Source organism: Corvus moneduloides, chromosome 8 (assembly GCF_009650955.1).
Source record: "Corvus moneduloides isolate bCorMon1 chromosome 8, bCorMon1.pri, whole genome shotgun sequence".
Lineage (NCBI taxonomy): Eukaryota > Metazoa > Chordata > Aves > Passeriformes > Corvidae > Corvus > Corvus moneduloides.
The window spans coordinates 882,136-902,851 of NC_045483.1; the positions used below are offsets into that span (position 1 = coordinate 882,136).

Sequence of the window (20,716 nt, forward strand, 5' to 3'; positions counted from 1 at the left end):
GCCCAGCTCTAATGCTGGGTAACGAAGCAAGTAAATGAATGTTTATAGTTATTAAAGTGATAACTGCCTACCTCAGCTAATATTCAGCACAAAATCACTTTTTGGTTCCCTATCTGTGTTGGCATGTGTGAGGGAAGGTGAGCTCGTACAGGGGGCTCAGATAACGCCCAGAACCACACTGAAATGGCACCAATCCCCTCCTCCCTGCACAGTGAGTCTCTGCTGGAAGCTGCAAGTGCTCAGCTGCCCAATTAAGACCCTGTAAGGAATGGGATGATGGTTCTCAGAGTGTGAAAACTCAGCTGTTTCTGGGTTACCCAGGCAAAGTGCAGGAGCAGGACAGGCAGGGTGAGATCAGGCACAGCTTTGTGATATTGCACATTTTTGCACCATCCACGTTGGAAACTCATCATGGAGAGTTTATTGATGCAAATGCATGGATGGACCAGACTGGATTTATGGATCACGGTGCATTTCATACAAACAGGGGCTTTGGGATGTCTGAGGAGCAGGGACAGGACCTGAGGGTCGGGCTGGACATCAGGAGAAGGTCACACCTCAGTCCTGCTTCGTTTGGGCCACGCTCATGTTTGTGGTGTGCACCACAGGAGCCTCTCAGTGCTGGGATGTAATAGCAAGGTATTGACAAAGGGAAAAATATCAATACTTCAGTGGCAGTTACAGAAGACAAACAGCCCAAATCCTTTCAGTCGTGCCCAGCTCTTGGTAAATGTCATGAAAGTCAGAGTTAATTTACTGTATCCTTAACTGCTTGTTAAAACACTGAGCTGGGTTTTTCTGTGGGAAGTGCAGTGCTGTGCAGTGCTTAAATCAGGTTTCACTGTTAGGAGCAGCAATTCCACTGTTAAAATCCCTGCCAGGTGGGTTTTCCCCAGCCAGGAGCCAGGCCAGGTGTGCAGGCTGGGGCTGTCATCACTGCTGGGACTTGGGGGGGTAACACTGATACGGGAGTTTATCATTTTCCTGGTGTCCCTTTGAGGAACTTGGGCTGGATTGGGCAGATCAGGCTCTTTCCCTTTCTGTTGCAGACTCAAATTTAGTTGAGATTTGTGTAGCTTAAAAAGTCTTCACTAGACTGGATATACTTCCTGTTAGTGGAGCAGAAGTCTTAGAAGGAAAAACCAAATTGAGTGAAACAAAGGAATAAGCCTTGGAAGGATGATGGGATCATTCCAGGAAGAGTCCTTGCTTGTCCCTCTCCAGGAGAAGATGAATGAATGAGAATTCCTGTGAGAATTCCATGAGGTTTAAATCAGAGCTGAGGGAACACCTTGTTTTGGTGGCTGCTGCTGCTGTGTCCTTAAATTTATCTGTGCAATTCAACCCTTAGGAGCTCTGCACGTGTGGCCAAGGCTCAATGGAATGGTGCTGGGGTGCAGAGTAATTCCCAGTGGATGGTCAGACCCAGCTTTTGTGTCCTGCTTGGGGGTGCCCACAGGAGTACTTGGGGGACTTGGAGAGGGGAACAAGGGAGCAAATCTTGCTGAGGTCCCTGTAAAAGATGGGAGTGGCGTTGCTTTGTGTGCATTTGTCTTGCTTGTTACCAGGGAGAAAAAAAGCATCTTTTATAATTATTTTCTGTGTGTTCAGCCAAGTTTGTGTTTCAGCTATTTGGGGGCTGGTGTTGATACTGTAAAACAAAGCCACAGAGTGGATTTCAACCAGTATATTCCCAATGTTTGGCCTGAATTTTCAGTCCTGAATCAGGGCTGGATATGAGGTGGATTCAGTGCAAAACTAAACCTGATGGAGGAAGAAATTCCCCAATCTCCACTTTCTGGATTTGCATCTGCAGGGTCCTGTATGTCCTGGTGACAGCTCTCAGTGTGGTGTCTTAGGCAAGGCAATCATCTCAGCATTCCCTGGAATAGAAGGGGACCTTGGAAGGCTGAGGGCTCAGTTTTCTCCAAACGTTTCGCCAAGGGGACTGAGAGCTGAGCAAACCCTGTGCCACGAAACATCCTTGGAATCATTCAAAAACACTGCTACACTTCATCTTGGAAATCAAAATGGATATAGAAATACCTGATTGGGAGTTTATTATGCAGGAATGGAAATTCCAGGGCATCATGGCACAACATGGGGGGCTCTGCAATGCTGAGAGCTCAGGGTTTGTAATATTATTATTATTATTATTATTATTATTATTCCAGTCAAAAAGCTATTCCTGCTCAGCTCCTTGGATGGTGGGAACCAAATTCACAGGGATTTTCCTGGTGTTTGTACCCAGTTTTGCTTTGGAGGCTGTGGATGTTTCCTGGGTTCCTCAATCAGGCCCCACTAAAGTGTAAATAAATGTAACGAGGTAAAATGAACCTTCCTTCTTGGCCAGAATATAAATAAGGGAAATAAATTACATTTCCCAATTTTAAGTGTGCCGTAGATGTTCCCCAGAGCACTAAATGGAATTTCTTGGATTTTATTGCAATTGCAGCTCTGTTGGCACATGCAGGACGTGGTGATGGTGGAAGGGGGGAAAGGAGAAGCACTTGGGGGTGTTGGTGGCTGCCCCATCCCTGGAAGTGACCAAGGCCAGCTTGGAGCACCCTGGGATAGCGGGAGGTGTTGGGGGGGGGATGAATGGGAGGTGCTTTAAGGTCCTTCCAACCCAAACCAGTCTGGGATTCTGTCATTCCCAGAAAATCCCTCCTGCCAGCCCCTGTTCCACGTTGAGTCCCCTCTGTGGTTTCAAGACCCCAGGACCTTAGACCTCCACTCAGAAACCACCATAAAAATTGAGCACGAGAGGCACATTCCTGGTTTCTGCTTGAGTGGGTTCAAAATTCCACCTCTAATTTCTGGCTCAAATCCTCCCAGAAATGAGCATGTGAAGATTTCACTCTGAAACACAAAGGATTGGTTCATGCAAAAATAATTACTCTGCTACGATGGGGAGCGAGGGGGAGTTCTGAGGGTTTGATGCTGCATAATTCAGTGTATTCTCTCAGAATTACGTCCCATCCAGAGAGGAGATTGAAGTTTGGTGCTGGAGCCTGCATGAGGCTGGAAACGAATCATAAAAGTTTGGGAAATGGGACTGGATGGAGCGGTGAGAAGGGCTGTGGGAGATGGAGGGTGTGGGGTCATCATCACCATCATCCCCTTTTCTCCTGGTGTGGGCAGAGGCTCCCTGGCCCCGTGGCACCCTCGGGTGCAGGGTGGTCCCACCTCCCCCTCCCTGGGCTTGGGAAACCTCTGCTACAGCCCAGGAGAGTCCCAGCCCCTGCCAAACGTGCCCAGCCACACTCAGCATCAATTCCTGCTGTGGCTTTGGGGCCCTCCATCCATATTTTCCAATTTTCTGTGATGGCGCCATGAATAATTCAAGAGGAGTCTTCTACCCGGCGCTGGCTGCCCCCTTCCCTGCTCAGGAGGTCCCTGTGTCTGGGAGGTCTCCCGGGTCAGGCGCTGCTGCTCTCAGGAACTGGCCAAAAATCCAATACCAGCTTTTTTCCCCCAATTTGGAGACTCCATTAAGGTCTGTAATGCAGCAGGGCCTGAGGAGAGCTTGGTGGAGTTTTCCACACCCAGAAACCACGGCTGGAGAAATGCTGCAGTCCCTGCTCCGAGCGTGGGCTGTGTCCTGCTTGGGATTTACTGGAGAGGGAATGCCACAGCTGTGCCTGGGAAAACGGGAATGGGGAGGGAGGGATCCTCCAAATGAGATCCCAGAAAAATTGGAATTGTTGAGACTTTAATACAATATTAATAATGACTTATATTGCTCTGCTCCCTGGGCCAGGGACAGCACCCAGGGAGCAGCTGGAGCTGGGCCAGGGCTCAGGCTGAGATCAGGGAAAGGTTCTTCCCCCAGGGAATGGGCACGGCCCCGAGGCTGCCAGAGCTCCAGGAGCGTTGGGACAGCGCTGCCAGGGATGCCCAGGGTGGGGTTGTTGGGGGGTCTGGGCAGGGCCAGGAGCTGGACTGGATGATCCTGTGGGTCCCAGCTCAGGGTATTCCATGATCCCATAGCATTTAACACAAAGCCCAGAAGAGGATCAGAGTTTTTAGGAAGCAGGATAAATAATCCCAGGATTTTTCCCTCAGTGAACAGCAGAGCTTGGCTTTGCTTCACCCGGTGCTCATGTGGGTGGTAAATCCAGGGGATGATGGAATGCCATGGGCTCTGCCAACCCCACACCCTGAGCAGCCTGGGTGACTCCCCAGACCGAGGGAGGGCTCTCCCTGTCCCTGCAGTGTCCCAAATCCAGCTCCAGTGTTTCCATGCCTGGCAGGAGCTCTGTCTGTCCTGCTCTGTTTGTGGAGGCAGAGGCTGGAGAACAGGGGGCTTTGGTTTATTTTTTCTGAATTCCCACAGTATTTGCTTTCCAGAGGATCAGATCCACTGCACTCTTGGCTTTAGAAGGCTGCAGGGGCTTTGGGAAGGACAGAGCCCAGTGACCTTTGCTTTGGGGGAGTCGCTGCCGTGGTGAACGTTTCCTCTGCAGTGTTCCCAGGGAACAGAGTAATTAATTGATTAACTATTACCTGGTGGTGATCTCGTCCCATTTGTGGAGATAACTCAGGGAGTGAGGCAGGGACCTTGGTTTGACCTTGTGTGGTGCAGATCCAGGAGATGTCCAGGCTCTTCCCACTCCTGGACCTCGGGGACATGATGGGCTCTGTCCTGCTGAGGGGGATTTCTTCCTGCTGGAGACTTTCCATCATTTTCCCTCTTCCTTTCTGCCTTTTCTTGTGCCTTTGCCCTCTCCAGCCCAGGTCAGCTGGGGGAGGTTTCAGTGTGTTTTGTTTCAGTACTGGTTCATAGTGTGCAAAATGTCACTGTCATTGTCATCTGGGCATGGGATCCAGGCCTCAGGTGGAGAGATTTGCCTCCTTTTTGGGCACAGCTCTGGCAAGATTTCTTTTTAATGAGTAAAACCACCCTGATACTTCTTTCTCAGTGCAGACTTTTGAAAATCAGGAGCATATTCACTAGAAAGGTGCTGATGCAAGAGGAGCAGCAGATGCGAGGCAGGGGCTGTGTGGTGATAACTGGTGGAAACTGGTTTATCCTGGGAAGTGATGGATCCCATTGAGGGAGCGCCATTCCAACCTTGCCAAAGCAGCTCAGTAACTCAGAGAAACTTGTTGTAATTCCAAATAATCCCAGAAGTGTGCCCAAAGGAATGGTTTGTTTGTGCTTCCCAGTGTATATTCTGGTGTCTGCTGCTATCCAGTCCCTCTTTGCACAAACCAGGCTTGAGGAGAAGCCATCCCTGGGGGCTCTCTGCTTTTCCCTGGGCTCCCAGTGTAGGAAGGGTCTCACAGTTCAGCTTAGTATCTGTGCAGGAAAAAATCAGTGAGTAAAGGTGAGTTTTACTCTGGGATCACAGAATCACAGAACATCCTGAGCTGGAAGGGACCCACAGGGGTCGAGCCCAGCTCCTGGCCTGGCACAGACGCCTCGGGAATCCCCCCACACCTGAGAGTGTTGTCCAAACACTCCTTGCCTGTTTATCTTTCAGAATAAGAGCAGTGAGAGAGAGCTGCCAGCAGGAGTTGTATTTGCAGCCTGAAGCTGTGGGATCTGAGCCCAGGCAGAGTCTGGGGCAGGGGGAGCAGGGCTGAGGCAGCTCAGCAGCCACCCAGGGACACGAGCTGAGCCTGTGAGGATTTGCATCGTTTGCTCTTCCAAGCAAGGCTCGGATGGTGTTTAATAATCCTGCTCTTCTTGTTATTAAATGTGTCGGGTTTAATTCCGTCACTGTGAGCCCTGCTCTTACAGCTCTTGTCATCGGAAATCTCACTGAAAGCAGGGAAATGCTTTCTGGTGGCTTTTGCTGGTCACAGAGCTGCAGAGTTCTCGTGGCACTTTGGGCTTTTTTTCCAGTCAAAGCCAACGCTGGGGTTTGGCACAAAGGGGGGAGTTCCTGCCTGGCATCTCCGGGCTGCAAGGGCAGCACCAGGGAAGGTGCAGCACGGTCAGGGCTGGGCAAGGGCTGTGCTGGGGTGGGCACAGGGGCTTGAACAACCATTTCCCCCCAAAAGGGAAGAGATGAGGATGCTGAACCCCATCTACAATAATTCCTCTGAGGAATCTTTTCGACTGGGACTCGGCAGGTTTCCCAAATGCAGCAGCAAGGCGTTGAAGAGCAATCAGAGCCGTGGCTCCCCGTGATTGTCCCTGTCTGAGGGCAGAGGGGAGCAGGAGACTTCACAGGGTTTTGGGGGATATTTTGTGCCCCTGAACCCAGCAGGTTTGGGGTGTGGGGCTGTCACTGTCATGGAATCACTGAATAGTTTGGGGCTGAGGGACCTTCAAAGGTCGATCCTGTCCAACCCCTGCAATGTCTCCCTCCCTCAGGGCAGGGGGCGTTTCCCTGGCTGATTTTGGTGTTTCAAGCATCAGTAGCACAGGACAGAACTGTAAAACGTGGCTGAACGTGACACTTCAGCTTTCAGGGGCTTTGATTTGTTTTGATTTCACTTTGCTTTTCAAGCTGCTGTGACTTTCCTCGTTTTGCTGCTCATTTGGTGGAAATTGCAAAAGACCAGGTTGTTAAGAGAAGAGAAAGTGGAGAGGGAAATTTTCCCCCAGCACAGCTCATTGCAGAAGGTGCTCGTTGTCACTTAGTCCTGACTCTGCAGATTTTCAGGAATTCTTGCTGACTTCCTATCTCCTGTCTTCCCTTCCCGCTCCAATAAGCAATTTACTCCAACATTTACCAGTTCCTGAAGTGGTTATGGCAATGCATATTGAAATGAAAGCTCCAAATTATCCTGCAGAAACAAAAGTGCAGCTCCTGCTTGTGCTGGGGAGGGTGCGGGGTCGGGCTCGGAGCCAGCAGGATTTGGGATTTGCTGGAGATCGAGAATCATGGAGTGGTTTGGGTGGGGATGACCTCAAAGCCCATCCAGTGCCACCCCTGCCATGGGCAGGGACACCTCCCACTGTGCCAGGCTGCTCCCAGCCCCAATGTCCAGCCTGGCCTTGGGCACTGCCAGGGTGGGAAGTATCCTGTGGAAGAGAGAGGTGATGTCTCTCTGTATTGCTGTTCTGCTCTGCACTGATTTATCTGTGCATATAGCCCTACCCAGCTGTAGTTCTGCGTCTCATGCTTTCATTTTTCATTTCACCAAAGACAGAAGACCCTTCACTAATTTTCTGACCTCCTTCTAGGGCAATTTATTCCTCTGATGGATGGGGTGACTTGGCTTCTACACCATCAGTTTTAAACTAAAAACACAAAGCATTTCTGTGCCAAAACCCAGAAGCAGCTCCTGCTTCTCCCAGTCCCTGTGATGGCCTCGAGTCTCCTGTGCCAGTGCCAGGCTGTGCCATCCCTGCTGAGAGCTCTGCCTTTCTAGGAATGAACATCCACGCTGGTGTCACCCCTCACCTTCCAGCTCATTGTCATTCTCCTGTGCTCCACCCCAGGTCACAAATGGATTATTTTTGTTACTTTCCAGTGCAGTAGAAAAGGAGCTCTTCAGTAGAAATTCACATACTCTTTTTTCAATTAAAAAATTTAAAAAAGCCCAAACAAAAATAAACCAGGGGAAACATGGATGAGGAAGTGCAAAGCAGTTGGGGTGATTCTGCCAAAACCAGTGATGCTGCCAAAATTTCGAGGGTTGTTTCTGTTTGGGTTTGAAAACCAGAGAAGTCTGATTTATAAAATTCTCCTCCTCTTTCCCACTGTTGATGGAAGTGGTCCATGGGACTGCCCTGGATCCCTGGCAGTGCCCAAGGCCAGGCTGGACACTGGGGCTTGGAGCAGCCTGGGACAGTGGGAGGTGTCCCTGCCATGGCAGGGGGGGATTTAAGGTCCCCCCAACCCACACCAATCTGGGACTCCAGGATTCTGTGGTGTAAATGCTGTTTGTGTCTGGTGTGTTCTTCTCCCTAAGCAGCCCAAACCACCCCTGTCTGCCCCTGCCACATTTATTGTTTCCCGTTTCCAGCTGGGATCAAGGGGCTGTTGGCAGGTGCCAGCTGGGACAGAGCTGTGCCCACCCATCACCCCTGCCCTGTGACCCCCTCTGGGGTGGGTCCCAGGAGAAGGGGCAAGCAGGGATTGCCTTTCCCAGCCCCAGTTTGGGCTGAGAGGTCACAGAGCATCCCAAAGCACTGCAGGGTGCTGGGCTCTCTCCATCACCCCGGGAGCACCAGCTGAGCTCCAGCTCACCCAGTGAGCCTGGGGCTGAGTTTGGGGGGGCAGCGAGGGCAGGGCAGCTGTGCTGAGCCCTGCAGCAGCTGTGCCAGCTGTGCCAGCTGTGCCAGCTGTACCAAGCTGTTCTCCCCAGCAGCCCCTGTGCAGGCAGCCAAGGGCAGCTGCTGCTCAGGAAACACCACACGTTCCCAGGTCTGAGGCAGAGGGAAGGGCATAATCAGATTCAGAAAGTGCTGAATATTTTTAATGAACGTGTCTGGGCCTTACAAAGAAACAGAGGAAGGAAGGAAGATTTCTCAGAGGTGGCTCCTGGGCAGCCTTGTGTTTACCCAACAAGAACTGCCTTGAGGAGGAGCGTGCTGTGTCCTTGAGGGGAAGGGGGAGCAGGGCTCGGGGGCTGTGTGTAGCTGAAGGAGGCTGCCTGCCTAGTAAAAAGTCGATTCTTTTTTTTTTTTTATAACTGCTCTATTCTTCCTTTTTTTTTTAAGCAAAGAGACTTCTCCTATCCTTTGCAGATAGGCAGGAATGCCCCAAATTATCTCATCAGGACAGACAGTGCTTCTAAATGAAGCAAGTCCCTAGGCCCTGATCTTCAGTAACTTCTGGGGTCAGGAAATGCTGGCAATAGTAAAAATGATGGGGTGCATTTCTGGGCCGGGCTGTTGGACACGGTGGCTGCAGCTGCTGATTTCACTGCTCTTTTCCATTAAACAGCCTGCTCATGGCCCAGGATGTCACAAACTCCTCCCTGGGGCTGCGAACACTTTGGTTGCACCAGGATGAGCACAGGGGGCTCCTCACGAGGGGCAGGGCACCCACAGCAGGGGAGGTTTAGATCAGATATTAGGGATGTTTTTTCATGGAAGGGGGTGTAAAGCTCTGGAACAGGGAATGGTGGAATCACCACCTCTGGAGGGGCTTCAGAGTCCTGTGATGTGGCACTTGGGGACATGGTTTAATGGTGACCATGGGGGTGGTGCTGGTTGGACTTGATGGTCTGAAAGGTCTTTTCCAGCCTTAGTGACTCTGGGACTCCCTGATCCCAGGTGGTGCTGGAGTCATCCACCTTGGGCTGGGAACGGGCAAATTCCTCCAGAGTAATGTTCCAGTGGTGACAGAATTGGATGAGATCTGGATTTACTCTGATTCCTTCTCCCCACACCATCCTGCATCCCGGTCTCTTCTGCCTGGAACGTCCCTCACCAGCACAGAGCTGGATTTCTCTGCTGGGCTTGGCTCACCTCGGGCAGGAGCCTTGTGCTGGTGCTTCTGCCCGACCTGCATCACCCTCATCACACAGTGCTTAAGGCTATTATCTTCTCTGGCAACAGCTCTGAACTCTACCCCTGGTTCTTTCTCTCAGTTCAAGTCCAAATCTCGCGGGAGACGTGGAGAGGCAGCAGGAGTGAGTTAAGTGGGAAATGCTGGCAGTGGTTTTTATGAGGAGCTGTGGTTTCCCTGCAGCACCGGGCAGGGGATTTTCACTCCCGGCGCTGGCTCCCAGAGCTCCCCACGAAGAGCTGGGAATTGCAGGCATTCCTCACATCCCACAGGGGCTGGGGGAAGTGCCCAGGAGCAGATCCCTCTCAGACATTTTAATGCCTTGAGCTCAGTGCCAGCGGTGGCTGAGCGGGGTTGGAAAACAGGGCAGACACCGGAGTGACCGGGGGATAAATCTGTGTCAGGCATGGAGCACCCTCCCCTCCTACCCTCTCCTGGCTCTGCTCACCCCTGCCCCTGTCACCTTTCCCAGCCCTGCTCACCCCTGGCCCTCTGACCTCTCCCATCTCTGTTCCCAAGGCTGTTCCCACAGGGCAGGGCAGCATCCTGCAGCTCCGGGATGAGGCTGGTGTGTGCCTGCCCTGCAGCCCAGCCGTGCTCATTACCCGCTGCTGGGAGCTGATGAGTGCCTGGCTCCACTCCTCTCCTCAAGGTTCTGTTCCTTCCAGCAGTCTCCAGGCATTTGGGGGAGATTCCTCTGCAGAGGAATGCGTTTCTTTATCCCAGTTTTGTAATTTGGTGTTAAAATGGAGTCTCAGAATCCCAGAGTGGTCTGGGCTGGGAATGACCTTAAAGCCCATCCGTCCTTGAATCACACTGAGAAAAGCTGGGCTTAAACCCTTGCTGAGCTGAGCTTTAATATGAGGATGAAGTGCCTTGGCTTAGTTGGGAAAGGCACGAACTGAAATTTACTGCAGGAGCAGGAGCTCTCCATGGCTGGAGTCAGCTGTGGTGCAGTCCAGGACCAGCATCCCATTGTTTTTCCTGTGCAGTGATTCCTGTTAGCAAAGGTGGGAATGTTGGTTTTCTGTTCTGGGAAAACTCTACTGTCCAGTTTAATTTGTGGGATTTGGCTCCTGGTTCCTGCTGGAGCTGAGGTACATCCAGTCATTTACAGGACGGGGAATTTCCCATTTTCTTCTTCAAGTGCTGAAGCAACTGTGCGAAAATGGCACTTCAGCTGCTGGGGGCTGGGTGTGTCCACTGCACCCTTCCCAGTCCAGCCAGTGTGGCTGTGGCCGTGCCCAGCTTGGCCAGAGCGGCGTCCCCGAGCTGCCCTTTCCCGGGAGCAGGGAGGGGACATTCCCTGGGGCTCCAGCAGCCCCTTGGCTGAGCCCCCTGTCCCTGTGGAAGGTTTTTGCTGCCAGAGGGACAGAGGAGGTGGGGCTGTGGGGCCCCGGTGCCCCAGGCAGAGGGGCTGGGGATGCCAGTCCAGCCTTGGATCTCCCCTCTGGATTCCATCAGCAGACACCAATCAGGGCAGTGGATCATTTGCAGTAGGATCCCCAGATTTCTTGCCCTTCCCCTTCTGCCTTCATCTCCTTTGTCCCTGTGGCAGTTAATGGCAGTGTGGGTGGCTCTGTGTTTGGAAAATGCTGAGAGATGACTGAAATCATCTCAAGAATGGGCAGATGCTCTCCAAAGGCCCCGTGCTCGTCAGGCCTCTCGAGCTCTGCATCTTCCAAAACTTCAGAGGGAAGAACTTTCCTCCTCCCTCCCCTCCTCAGGATTGTTTTAGAGTAAAATTGGCTGGAATTTAATCATGAAGCACTTGGAGTGTGGGTTCATACTCAGGTGTAATTCCAGCCCAGGTTATGTTCAGTTCAGACCAGGGGCTGATATTGCATCGTGACATTCAACTTCATCCAGGCTTTATCTGTATTCCAAAGCCATCCGTTGCAAAGACTGCTCTTTATAAGCACAAAGAGCTCCAAAGCATAAATATTTATTCCTTAAAGGTTAAGATTGCCTTAAATCATTCCAGCTTATTTGGTGAGCAGCAGTTATAATTAAAATAAGCAGTTGAACTCAATCTGCATGTATGAAATGCATATATATGTGTATATAAATATATATTTATATATACTTGACTCCGATTCGGATGGAAGCCGTGGGATAATTGCTTCCATCACATCAAAAGATGCACTGATATTGTTCCTGGATTGGATAATAAATCAACATAAAGAAGCAGCTGAAATTATATAATGGCAAGTCACGTTTGAACAGGCGGCAGAAGCCGAGGAGGGGATGAGCAGAGCTCGTCTCGAGTGCTGGCTGGGATTGCGGGAGATAATTATGCAAGTTATGGAAATGATTCCAGTTCTGGGTGCAGAGAATTCATAGAACCCAGACTCCTTTGGGTTGGAAGGCACATTCGAGTTTATCCCATCCCACCCCTGCCATGGCAGGGACACCTCCCACTGTCCCAGGCTGCTCCCAGCCCCAATGTCCAGCCTGGCCTTGGGCACTGCCAGGGATCCAGGGGCAGCCACAGCTGCACGGGAATTTCTCTGATGCTGGATTAGTGTTGGGGGAAAAAAAAAAAAAAAAGTAATAACAAAATTATTTTCTGATCATCCTTTTCTCATGTTTTTCCTGCAGAACTGCTTGTAGTTAATCTCCCCCTATCCCAAGGAAATCCTCACCTGTGAGGGTGGGCAGGCCCTGGCACAGGGTGCCCAGAGCAGCTGGGGCTGCCCCTGGATCCCTGGCAGTGCCCAAGGCCAGGCTGGACATTGGGGCTGGGAGCAGCCTGGCACAGTGGGAGGTGTCCCTGCCCATGGCAGGGGTGGCACTGGGTGGGCTTTGAGGTCCCTTCCACCCAAACCCTTCTGGGATTCCATGGTTCTGTGCTGGAATATTGTGCTTTGGCACCTGGAATTGTAGGGACACAGATCTGTGAAGGGGTTCCGAGTGTGTGAGTTTTTTTAACTGACTGAACATTTCAGAAATGATCCATATTATTCTGAAATGTGGAGAAGTTGGGGTGGGAACTGTTTGACAGCTCATGAATAGCTCATGAAAGGAAGGGGCAGGAAATCCTGCAGCTTGGATTGTGCTTGGGAATTGTGTTACTGCCAGAGTCTGCCTTAAAGCAGGGATGTGTCTGCACAGTTTGGCAGTGGAGGCTTGTAAATGGGCCGTGGGGACTGCTGCTGGGACACCTGGACTTCCCCTGGCAGGAGATGGTGTCGGGTGGCTCAGCTTCGGAAAAACTTGTGCCCAGTTAGTTGGAAACGAAGGCTCCAGGTGTGACCTCGGATGTGGCGCCAGCCAGGAATTGTGCAGACTGAGGAGCCTGGTGTAACTGGCCTGGTCCTATAATGCACATGAGCAGAGCAGTGGGTTTCTGCTCTGGGCCTTGTCCGAGCAGACTGTGAGCCCCTGGGTAAAGCTGCACTTTGAAATTACTGGCAAAATCATTTCCCATGGACAGAGTGGGACACAAAGAAGTTGTGATGAATAACAGTGGAAACCAGAGGGGTGTTATTTAAAATGAGAACACTGATCTTGCTGTGACCTGCTGGGAGGGCATTGATCTGTCCTGGCAAATTCTTATTTTGAGGGCCGCAATTTAATTAATTTTAAGTTTCTGGGACTGTTTATTGGCTGAGAATCCGTGGGCATCATGGCCAGGAACTGAGCTGAACACAAACCTTGTTTTAACCCTGCAGTGGGGGCAGGGAGCTGTGTTAACAGATGAATTCACTGAATCATTCAGGCTGGAAAAGCTCCCTGAGATCCCCAAGTGCAGCTGCCAGTGCAGCACCACCGTGTTCACCACTGACCACAGCCTCGAGTGCTGAGAGCCGGGGCAAAAAAGCTGAGGATTTTAAGGGAATTTTTATTTGCTAGGGAAAAATGCCATTCTTTCCTTGTGGTTTGCTCCCAGGTTCTGCCTCCAGGCTGGACACTGCTGTGGGCCCCTTGGTGCCAGCACAGGTCACCCGTGTCACCGCCGTGTCCACGCCCGCCGTCACCTTCATGGCCACCAACCTGATGGATCAGGCACGAGCAGGTGGGTCCTGGCCCCATGTCCTGCTTCCGTGGCGGGGGGGTCTGTGGCGTGTCTGTGTCCTGCAGGGATGGGGTCCCCGAGGAATCACCCTGGGTTTGATGGGTTTGCTGCGCTGGGGTTGTGCTGGTGCTTCCTTTGCCTGACCTGGGGCCACTCAGCCAAGGAGGGGCTGCCACCCTTGTCGCCTTTGAGGCACCATGGGGCCCTGAGGGCACCTTCCTGGCACTGTTCTGTGGAAAAAAATGGTGTTTATGAGGAATTGCTAGGGATCAGTTCAGACATGACCTATCTGATCCTTCACCCCGGGGATTACACTTTGTTACCCAGAGAAGCTCTGGCTGCCCCAGCCCTGGAAGGGTCCAGGGGTTGGATGGGGTGTGGAGCAGCCTGGGATAGTGGAAGGGGTGGCACTGGATGGGCTTTGAGGTCCCTCCCAACCCAAACCAGGCTGTGGTTCCATGATTTCCAGGGCAGTGGCAAACAGCACCTCTTGGGCAGTGCTGGATGTGTGCCTGGAACACCCAACCATGGAATGAGTTTGTCCTTGAATCCACACCAACAAAGAATTTGTCTGTGTTGCTCTCCTGTTCCCGTTACAAATCCCCTGAACAATAACAGGGAGGGTGGGGAGTGATTGTTGCAGGGAGGAGAAAAGCTCAGCTCAAGAGTTGTTCTGAGAGGGGAAAGGAGCACTTGGAGGGCAGCAAAAGTGGTCAGAGCAGCAGACAAACACCAGTTACAGGGGAAAGCAGCATGAGAAGGCAGGGGCTGGAGTGGGAGCTGTGTCCCTGGAGCCGTGGTGAGGGGGGAAGGTGGGACCCCACTGCCTGGAGCAGGGCAGGGGCTGGCTGACGGGGCCAGCACTGGAGTGCCTCCCTTGGATTGAGTAAGAGCCAGCAGAGGATGAGCTGGGGACCAGCCAGGGAAGGTTTTAGCTTGATCTCAAACACCAGAGCAATGAGGTTGTGGGGATAGACAGAACTGACCTGTGGAGATTCTGGGGGAGGGTAAACCCCACAGTGTGGGATGTGTGCACTGAATAAATCCAGTTCTCAGGAGCACTTAAATCAAAAATTTAAACTTTTTTGAGATTAATGGAGGTTTGGCCTCTACATATTTTTACAAAACAAGTTTTTATTATGCCTTGTCCACAGCTCCTCATGGCATGAATCCATCTTCCCTCTTCCCCTCCCTCTCCAATTCTGCTTTTATTGAGGTGTTTGTGATCATACCAAACATCCTCTGTGCTATACCCAAGGTAGCTTTGCTGCTTCACCTTTCCTTGCCATGCTGTGAATTATTCATGTCCCTGCACCTGCCGTGGAGCCTGGGAGAAGCCTCTTTAATCAGGAGCCTTTATCTCCATCTCCCGCTCATCCTCTGGCAGCCGAGCAGGAACTCACCAGTGCTGACTGAGCTGCTGAGTTTGGGGGCAAAAAAGGGCTTGGGAATGTGTCGTGGTGGCTTCACTGTTGGGCTGCAGCTTCATTGTGCACTTAAGAGGGGGGAAAAGGTTAATTAATGAGCGAAGAGTAAATCTGGGTGAAGGTGTGCCCCAGTGAACGCCTCGTGTTGGTCCTGCCCAGCGTGGGCAGAGGAGGGGAGGTCTCCCCTGGGGCTCCACGGCCCCGTGGCACAGCCAGCCCCACTCCAGGGCCAGGAGCTCCTGCCCTGGCCTCACTGGGAATTCCTGAGTCTGGGGAAGGAGAAACAACCTTGGATTATTTTCCTCTTTACGTTGTATTTAGGGAAAGCACTCAGTGTTCAACTGCAGGTGTAAAACTAAATGGCTCTGGCTGTGCACAGGGGCTTTCAGGACTTTCCTTTGTTATTTTATTTTATTTGGGGTTTTTTTTTTATTCCCATCTTCTTTTATATGTGCTGACTGCCCAAAATGCTGTGGCAGCACGTTCCACATGGGAATGCCCAGGGAGCTGCCTGCTGCAGGAGCTCACCCACAGGTGCAGCGAGGGCTGCAGCACCCAAGGGTCTCCCTGGGGCCTTGGCTTTGCTGGGAGGGGGCTGGGAGGGAGCTTTCACAGGAGGGGAAAGGAGAGGAGCTTTCAGGAGGGGTCAGAGACTGCCTCGGGTGCTGCAGCACAGTGTCTGTCTCCCTCAGGAGCTGTGGGAGGTTCAGGGGCAGAGTGGCTCTGTGCCCACACCAGCACCTCCCCACCCTGAGCCTCAACCTCATCTTCATTAATAAATGACCAAGGCAATTACCTTGTGCTGAACCCTCCTTTCCACAGTCCAGAGCTTCTAGAGTGTGCTTTGGGGTCTCCTCCTATTTCAGTTTAAATCTGGCTGTTTACATCTGTGTATTACTGGCTGGGAGGGTGGGCAGGCCCTGGCACAGGGTGCCCAGAGCAGCTGGGGCTGCCCCTGGATCCCTGGCAGTGCCCAAGGCCAGGCTGGACATTGGGGCTGGGAGCAGCCTGGGACAGTGGGAGGTGTCCCTGCCATGGCAGGGGTGGCACTGGGTGGGCTTTAGGGTCCCTTCCCACCCAAACCATTCCAGGATTCCATGGTTTGTATTAATGCTTCCAAAGCCAGGGAATGTTTTCCTGTTCCTCATGCCTGTGTGCCTGTGCCTGCATGTGGATGAAATATCTTGGCTGCTTCTCAAACCAGCAACCAGTGACGACTGTAAAAGTACCAACATCACCTCTGGCCATTGCCTGTGGCCTCTGCAGGTGCTGGTCCCGGGGCTGGCCCTGGCAGTGGCCCTGTGCCACCCCTCTGTGCCAGGCCTTGCTGAGTGCTGTCCTTCCCTTCCCAGAGGCCAGGCAGGGGGAGGCCGAGGTGGGCACTGACACCGAGTGTGACTTCCTTGTGTTCAAGGACCAAGGTGCCCGAAAAGCTTTGATTCCCAATTACCAGATATCCAGGGAAGGAAGATGAATTTAGAGCCCCTTTTGATGTGCATCAGCAGCTCCCTGCTCCTGGCTCCTTTAATGTGGAAATTAATGGCTCTGGTTTGTAAATCTTCTTTTTTGCTCCCCATAAAAAGGGAGAAGTCATCTTCTGAGCAAAATGCCATGGATTTAATGTTTTATTATTCTGAGATATTCAAGGGAAGCAGAGTCAAATGGGGGCCTGTTCTGTACCCGGAGTGATTTTGAAGTTAATGGAGTAGCATTTAGAGGTGAATCTTCCCCACAGAACCACAAAATCCCAGACTGGTTTGGGCTGGAAGCTCCTCCCATTCCCCCCCTGCCATGGCAGGGACACCTCCCACTGTCCCAGGCTGCTCCCAGCCCCAATGTCCAGCCTGGCCTGGGACAATGCCAGGGATGTCCAAGTTAAGAAAATGCCATATTTCTTAATGTCTTGCTGTGCAAACTCCTTTTTTGGGATGGTTGGGTCTCTGTCTCACACCTGCTGCCTTCTTGCCTTTCCCTGTTGTCCCTCAAGGCCTCTCTGTTATTGACACACAGTTTTTGTAGGCAGCAGACATTTCAGGGTTTAGGATTTCAGGATGGTTTAGGGTTTAGGATTTCAGGATGGAGACAGCCGTCTGTAACAGAGAGGGAAATGTTCTTTCCCTGCTTCCAGTGGGAATCAATCCAGCGTTCCCTGGGGATTCCCACAGAGGTTACCTGGAGCACAGCAGGATCTGGGGGCTGGGAGCAAGGGGATGTCTGGGGGTCGTGGTCCCCGGGGGGAAGAGGATCAGAGAATTGGGGAATCCTTTAGGCTGGGAAAACCCTCTGAGATCCCTGAGTCCAACCATGAACCCAGCCCTGCCCAGCCACCTCTGCCCGTGTGCCCGAGGGTGTCCCGTGGGGGCTCTGGGAAGGCAGGACACCACACTCAGTGCAGTAAAAGCCTCTCCCCGAGCTCTGGGAATGGGTTCCACTAAAATGTGGTGTTTGGAGAGGAGATGCATCCCAGGCACAAGGGGTGCATTGAATAAAGGAGGAAGAGGTGGCAGGAGGAGGCTCAGAGCCACAGGCAGCAGTTTGGGTTTTCTTCACCAGTTTTGGCTTGTTGTGGGTTTATTTATTTCACATTAAAAGAGCTCCTTTCCCCTCACAGATCGTGGCAAGGAATCGAGCAGAGCCTCCTGCCCCCCGACGCTGATTCTGCACACGGAGAGGAAGAGTGTCCCCACGGGCAGTGACAGTGACAAGGTCTGTGCTGGAGCTTCTTCCAGAGCCTCCTGGGACCTGTGAGCTGCACAAATCCGGGTCAGGACTGGCCTGGCTGGAGCTGTGCAGGAGCCCTGTCACTGTCAGAGGACCAGGGGAGGGATGCTCAGGGCTGGTTTGCTCCCCATGGAATCTCAGACTGATTTGGGTTGGGAGGGACCTCAAAGCCCACCCAGTGCCACCCCTGCCATGGGCAGGGACACCTCCCACTGTGCCAGGCTGCTCCCAGCCCCAATGTCCAGCCTGGCCTTGGGCACTGCCAGGGATCCAGGGGCAGCCCCAGCTGCTCTGGGCACCCTGTGCCAGGGCCTGCCCACCCTCCCAGGGAACAATTCCTTCCCAATCTCCCATCCAGCCCTGCCCTCTGGCACTGGGAAGCCATTCCCTGGGTCCTGTCCCCCCAGCCCTTGTCCCCAGTCCCTCTCCAGCTCTCCTGGAGCCCCTTTAGGCCCTGCAAGGGGCTCTGAGCTCTCCCTGGAGCCTTCTCCTCTCCAGGTGAGCCCCCCAGCCCTCCCAGCCTGGCTCCAGAGGGGCTCCAGCCCTGGGAGCAGCTCTGTGGCCTCATCTGGACTCTCCAGCAGCTCCAAACGTGTTTTTGCTGTTTGATGGGGACAGAGGTGCAGCTGGGGGACAATCAGTCACCCTGGCAGTGGTGATGTCCCTGAGCAGTCCCAGAGGAGCAGGGAAGGAGCAGAGCTGGCACAGGGCCCTCCCTGGGCTCTGGGGAGCCCCCGCTGCTCCCAGGCTCGTTCCTGTCCTGGTCAGAGCCACACTTGGAGTTATCTCTCATCCCACTCTCCCAAGGGACCCGTTGGTGTGGACAGAAGGTGTTGGCTGCTTTGTCCCTTACACTGCTCTTAGTGGGGAGGCATTTTTAGCCCTTCCCGTTTATCTGGGCTGCTCCAGAGGCAGCTGGCTGTCCATAAAGCCTCTCCTGGAATTCTGGCCCTGAGGTGACCCACTCCAGGCGAGGGGTGATTTGTACGCCAGGAACAGTTCTCTGCTCCAGCTTTATTTGTTAACTCATCCCTCTCTGTGTCTCTCCAGGATCACTCCTTCAAACTCGTGAGTGAGGCTGACAGCGCTTCCAACGGGAACAAGCCCGTGGCGTCCACCCCAGTGCCGGGATCCCCATGGTGAGGAGGTGCCAGAGCCCTTCCCCAGTGCCACCCCCTTCCCACAGTGCCGTCCTGGGCTGGGGCATGGGCAAAACACTGCCAGGGCTTCAGCAGCAACGCTGGGTTCCTGGTGCAGCGCCTGGCAGAGCTTTTCCTCGTTAATCACAGCCTTAGGGGGACTGAGGGGGGGAGCCACGACCACCAGCCAGATCCCTGGGATCTGCAGGCTGGGCTCTGCCTCGCTGTGTCTCAGCTTGGGTGGTGCTTGGATTGAGCAGAGAGGAAAACCAGGATTTAAAAGAAAAGGTTGCTTTTTGGGGCCAGATCCTCTCTCTCCCAGTTCTTTCAGTGGCAGGGGTGACTCTGCCTGTCTTGCAGAGCTGGTGTTGGCTGCAGGCTGTGTCTGACACAGGCTGTGTCTCATGGTCCAGGTTCCCTGAGCACGTTCCCCATCAGGTGACAACATGAGCTGTTGTCATGTCACCAAAGCTCTTGTGACATTTCTAAGCAGATAAACCCTTCTGCACTTTCTGCCCTGAGAGGTTGACAGAAGGATTTTTGTCTCCTTCACCCCTATAATAATTAGTTTCTATTTAGGGGCTGACATCCATGGGATCTTTGCTCCCAGCCCCAATGTCCAGCCTGGCCTTGGGCCCTGCCAGGGATCCAGGGGCAGCCCCAGCTGCTCTGGGCACCCTGTGCCAGGGCCTGCCCACCCTGCCAGGGAACAATTCCTTCCCAATATCCCATCCATCCCTACCAGCCAAGTCTGTCTCTTCACCTAAATGCCTGGATTTTTCCCTTCCTTCTGGAACAGCTGTGGTATTTCTGGAGCCTTGGTTTGGGACTGTTCCTGTCCACCCCCTTGGTGTTCTCCAGGGCCTGCTGGGTCGGGGTTTCTGGGAGAACAGAGCTTCCCACAGTCCCATAACTCTTCCAAATCATTCCAACTCGAGGAAGAACCTCTCTTGTGAGATAGATACCCAGTGGTTTGTGATCCACACCATTGTGCATGAAGAGACGTGGAGTATTCATGTAGTGTTTATAGGATGTGTACTATATATTACATAGTTACATAGGCAATATGTCAGAAAGGTTAGTAAAGATATTTATCATGTGCATGTCACTGAATCAAGGATGCCAAAACTTCCATGGGTTTATGCAGCCAATTTTATGGGATCTTCCCTGCCCTACACAGGGTGTGTTGGGTTATTTTATGGCAGTACCCTGCAGTGATGGAGCACTTTTCCTGTTTCCAGTCTTCTACCTGGACCAGACCCTTTTAAACCCAGCTTTGAACCCTGCTTTTAATAACAATTAATCATCAGAGCTTGTAATTATGAGGTTGGTTCCTTCCAGGTAATTTTGCTTCAGAGACAGCAGCGTTTTCCTCCCAGCAGTGTGTGTGTCTCAGAATGGGTTTAGTTCTCATTGGGATTCAGGAAGCGCCAGCCTGAGATGGAAATTCTGTTTGTTTATTTATATATAAATTTAGGGACGTACATCTCCAGGTTTTTGAATGTCTGTTAAGGATGGTGCAATAGTTATTTTCATATTATTTTGGCTGATTCCAAATGAATGTCAGGACAAGGAGCTGAACTGCTGCTGTGCATATTTCCCTGGCCAAGCCCAGGGACCGCGGCTGCTGCTGCAGAGCTGGGTCACGTTCAGCAGATCCCAAACAGAGCCCTAAAAATCATCCTAAAGATTTGGGGTGGCAGGGGGACCTGTCAGAGCAGGTGGGAGCTGGCTGGGATGCCATGGGGGCTGCACAGGGATGCTGTGGGGATGCCATGGGGAAGCTGTTGGGATGCCATTGGGATGCCATGGGGTTGGCACAGGGATGGCACAGGGATGCTGTGGTTGCACCTCTCCCTGCCAGTGCAGCAGGTGAGGCTCCCATGGCCACCTGCCAGCCTGTGGCATCGAGGCAAGGGCCACACAGCCCCACAGCCAGAGCTCCTGCCCCTGGCTGCTCTCAGCCATGGCTCCAGAACCCGGAATGTCCTT

The 20,716-nt window shown here is 52.7% G+C and overlaps 1 protein-coding gene across 2 annotated transcripts in view; it reads left to right on the forward strand.

The window, feature by feature from the left end:
* TCERG1L (transcription elongation regulator 1 like) overlaps positions 1-20,716 on the forward strand; it is a 50,050-nt gene that overhangs the window by 17,037 nt on the left and 12,297 nt on the right. Inside the window, exons 5-7 of one of the 2 annotated variants that reach the window (XM_032116523.1) lie at positions 13,312-13,437; positions 17,476-17,570; positions 18,636-18,724. In XM_032116523.1, the coding sequence (XP_031972414.1) occupies positions 13,312-13,437; positions 17,476-17,570; positions 18,636-18,724 (310 nt within the window). The remainder of the gene's footprint in view (positions 1-13,311; positions 13,438-17,475; positions 17,571-18,635; positions 18,725-20,716) is intronic. The other variant, XM_032116524.1, reaches the window with a different exon arrangement.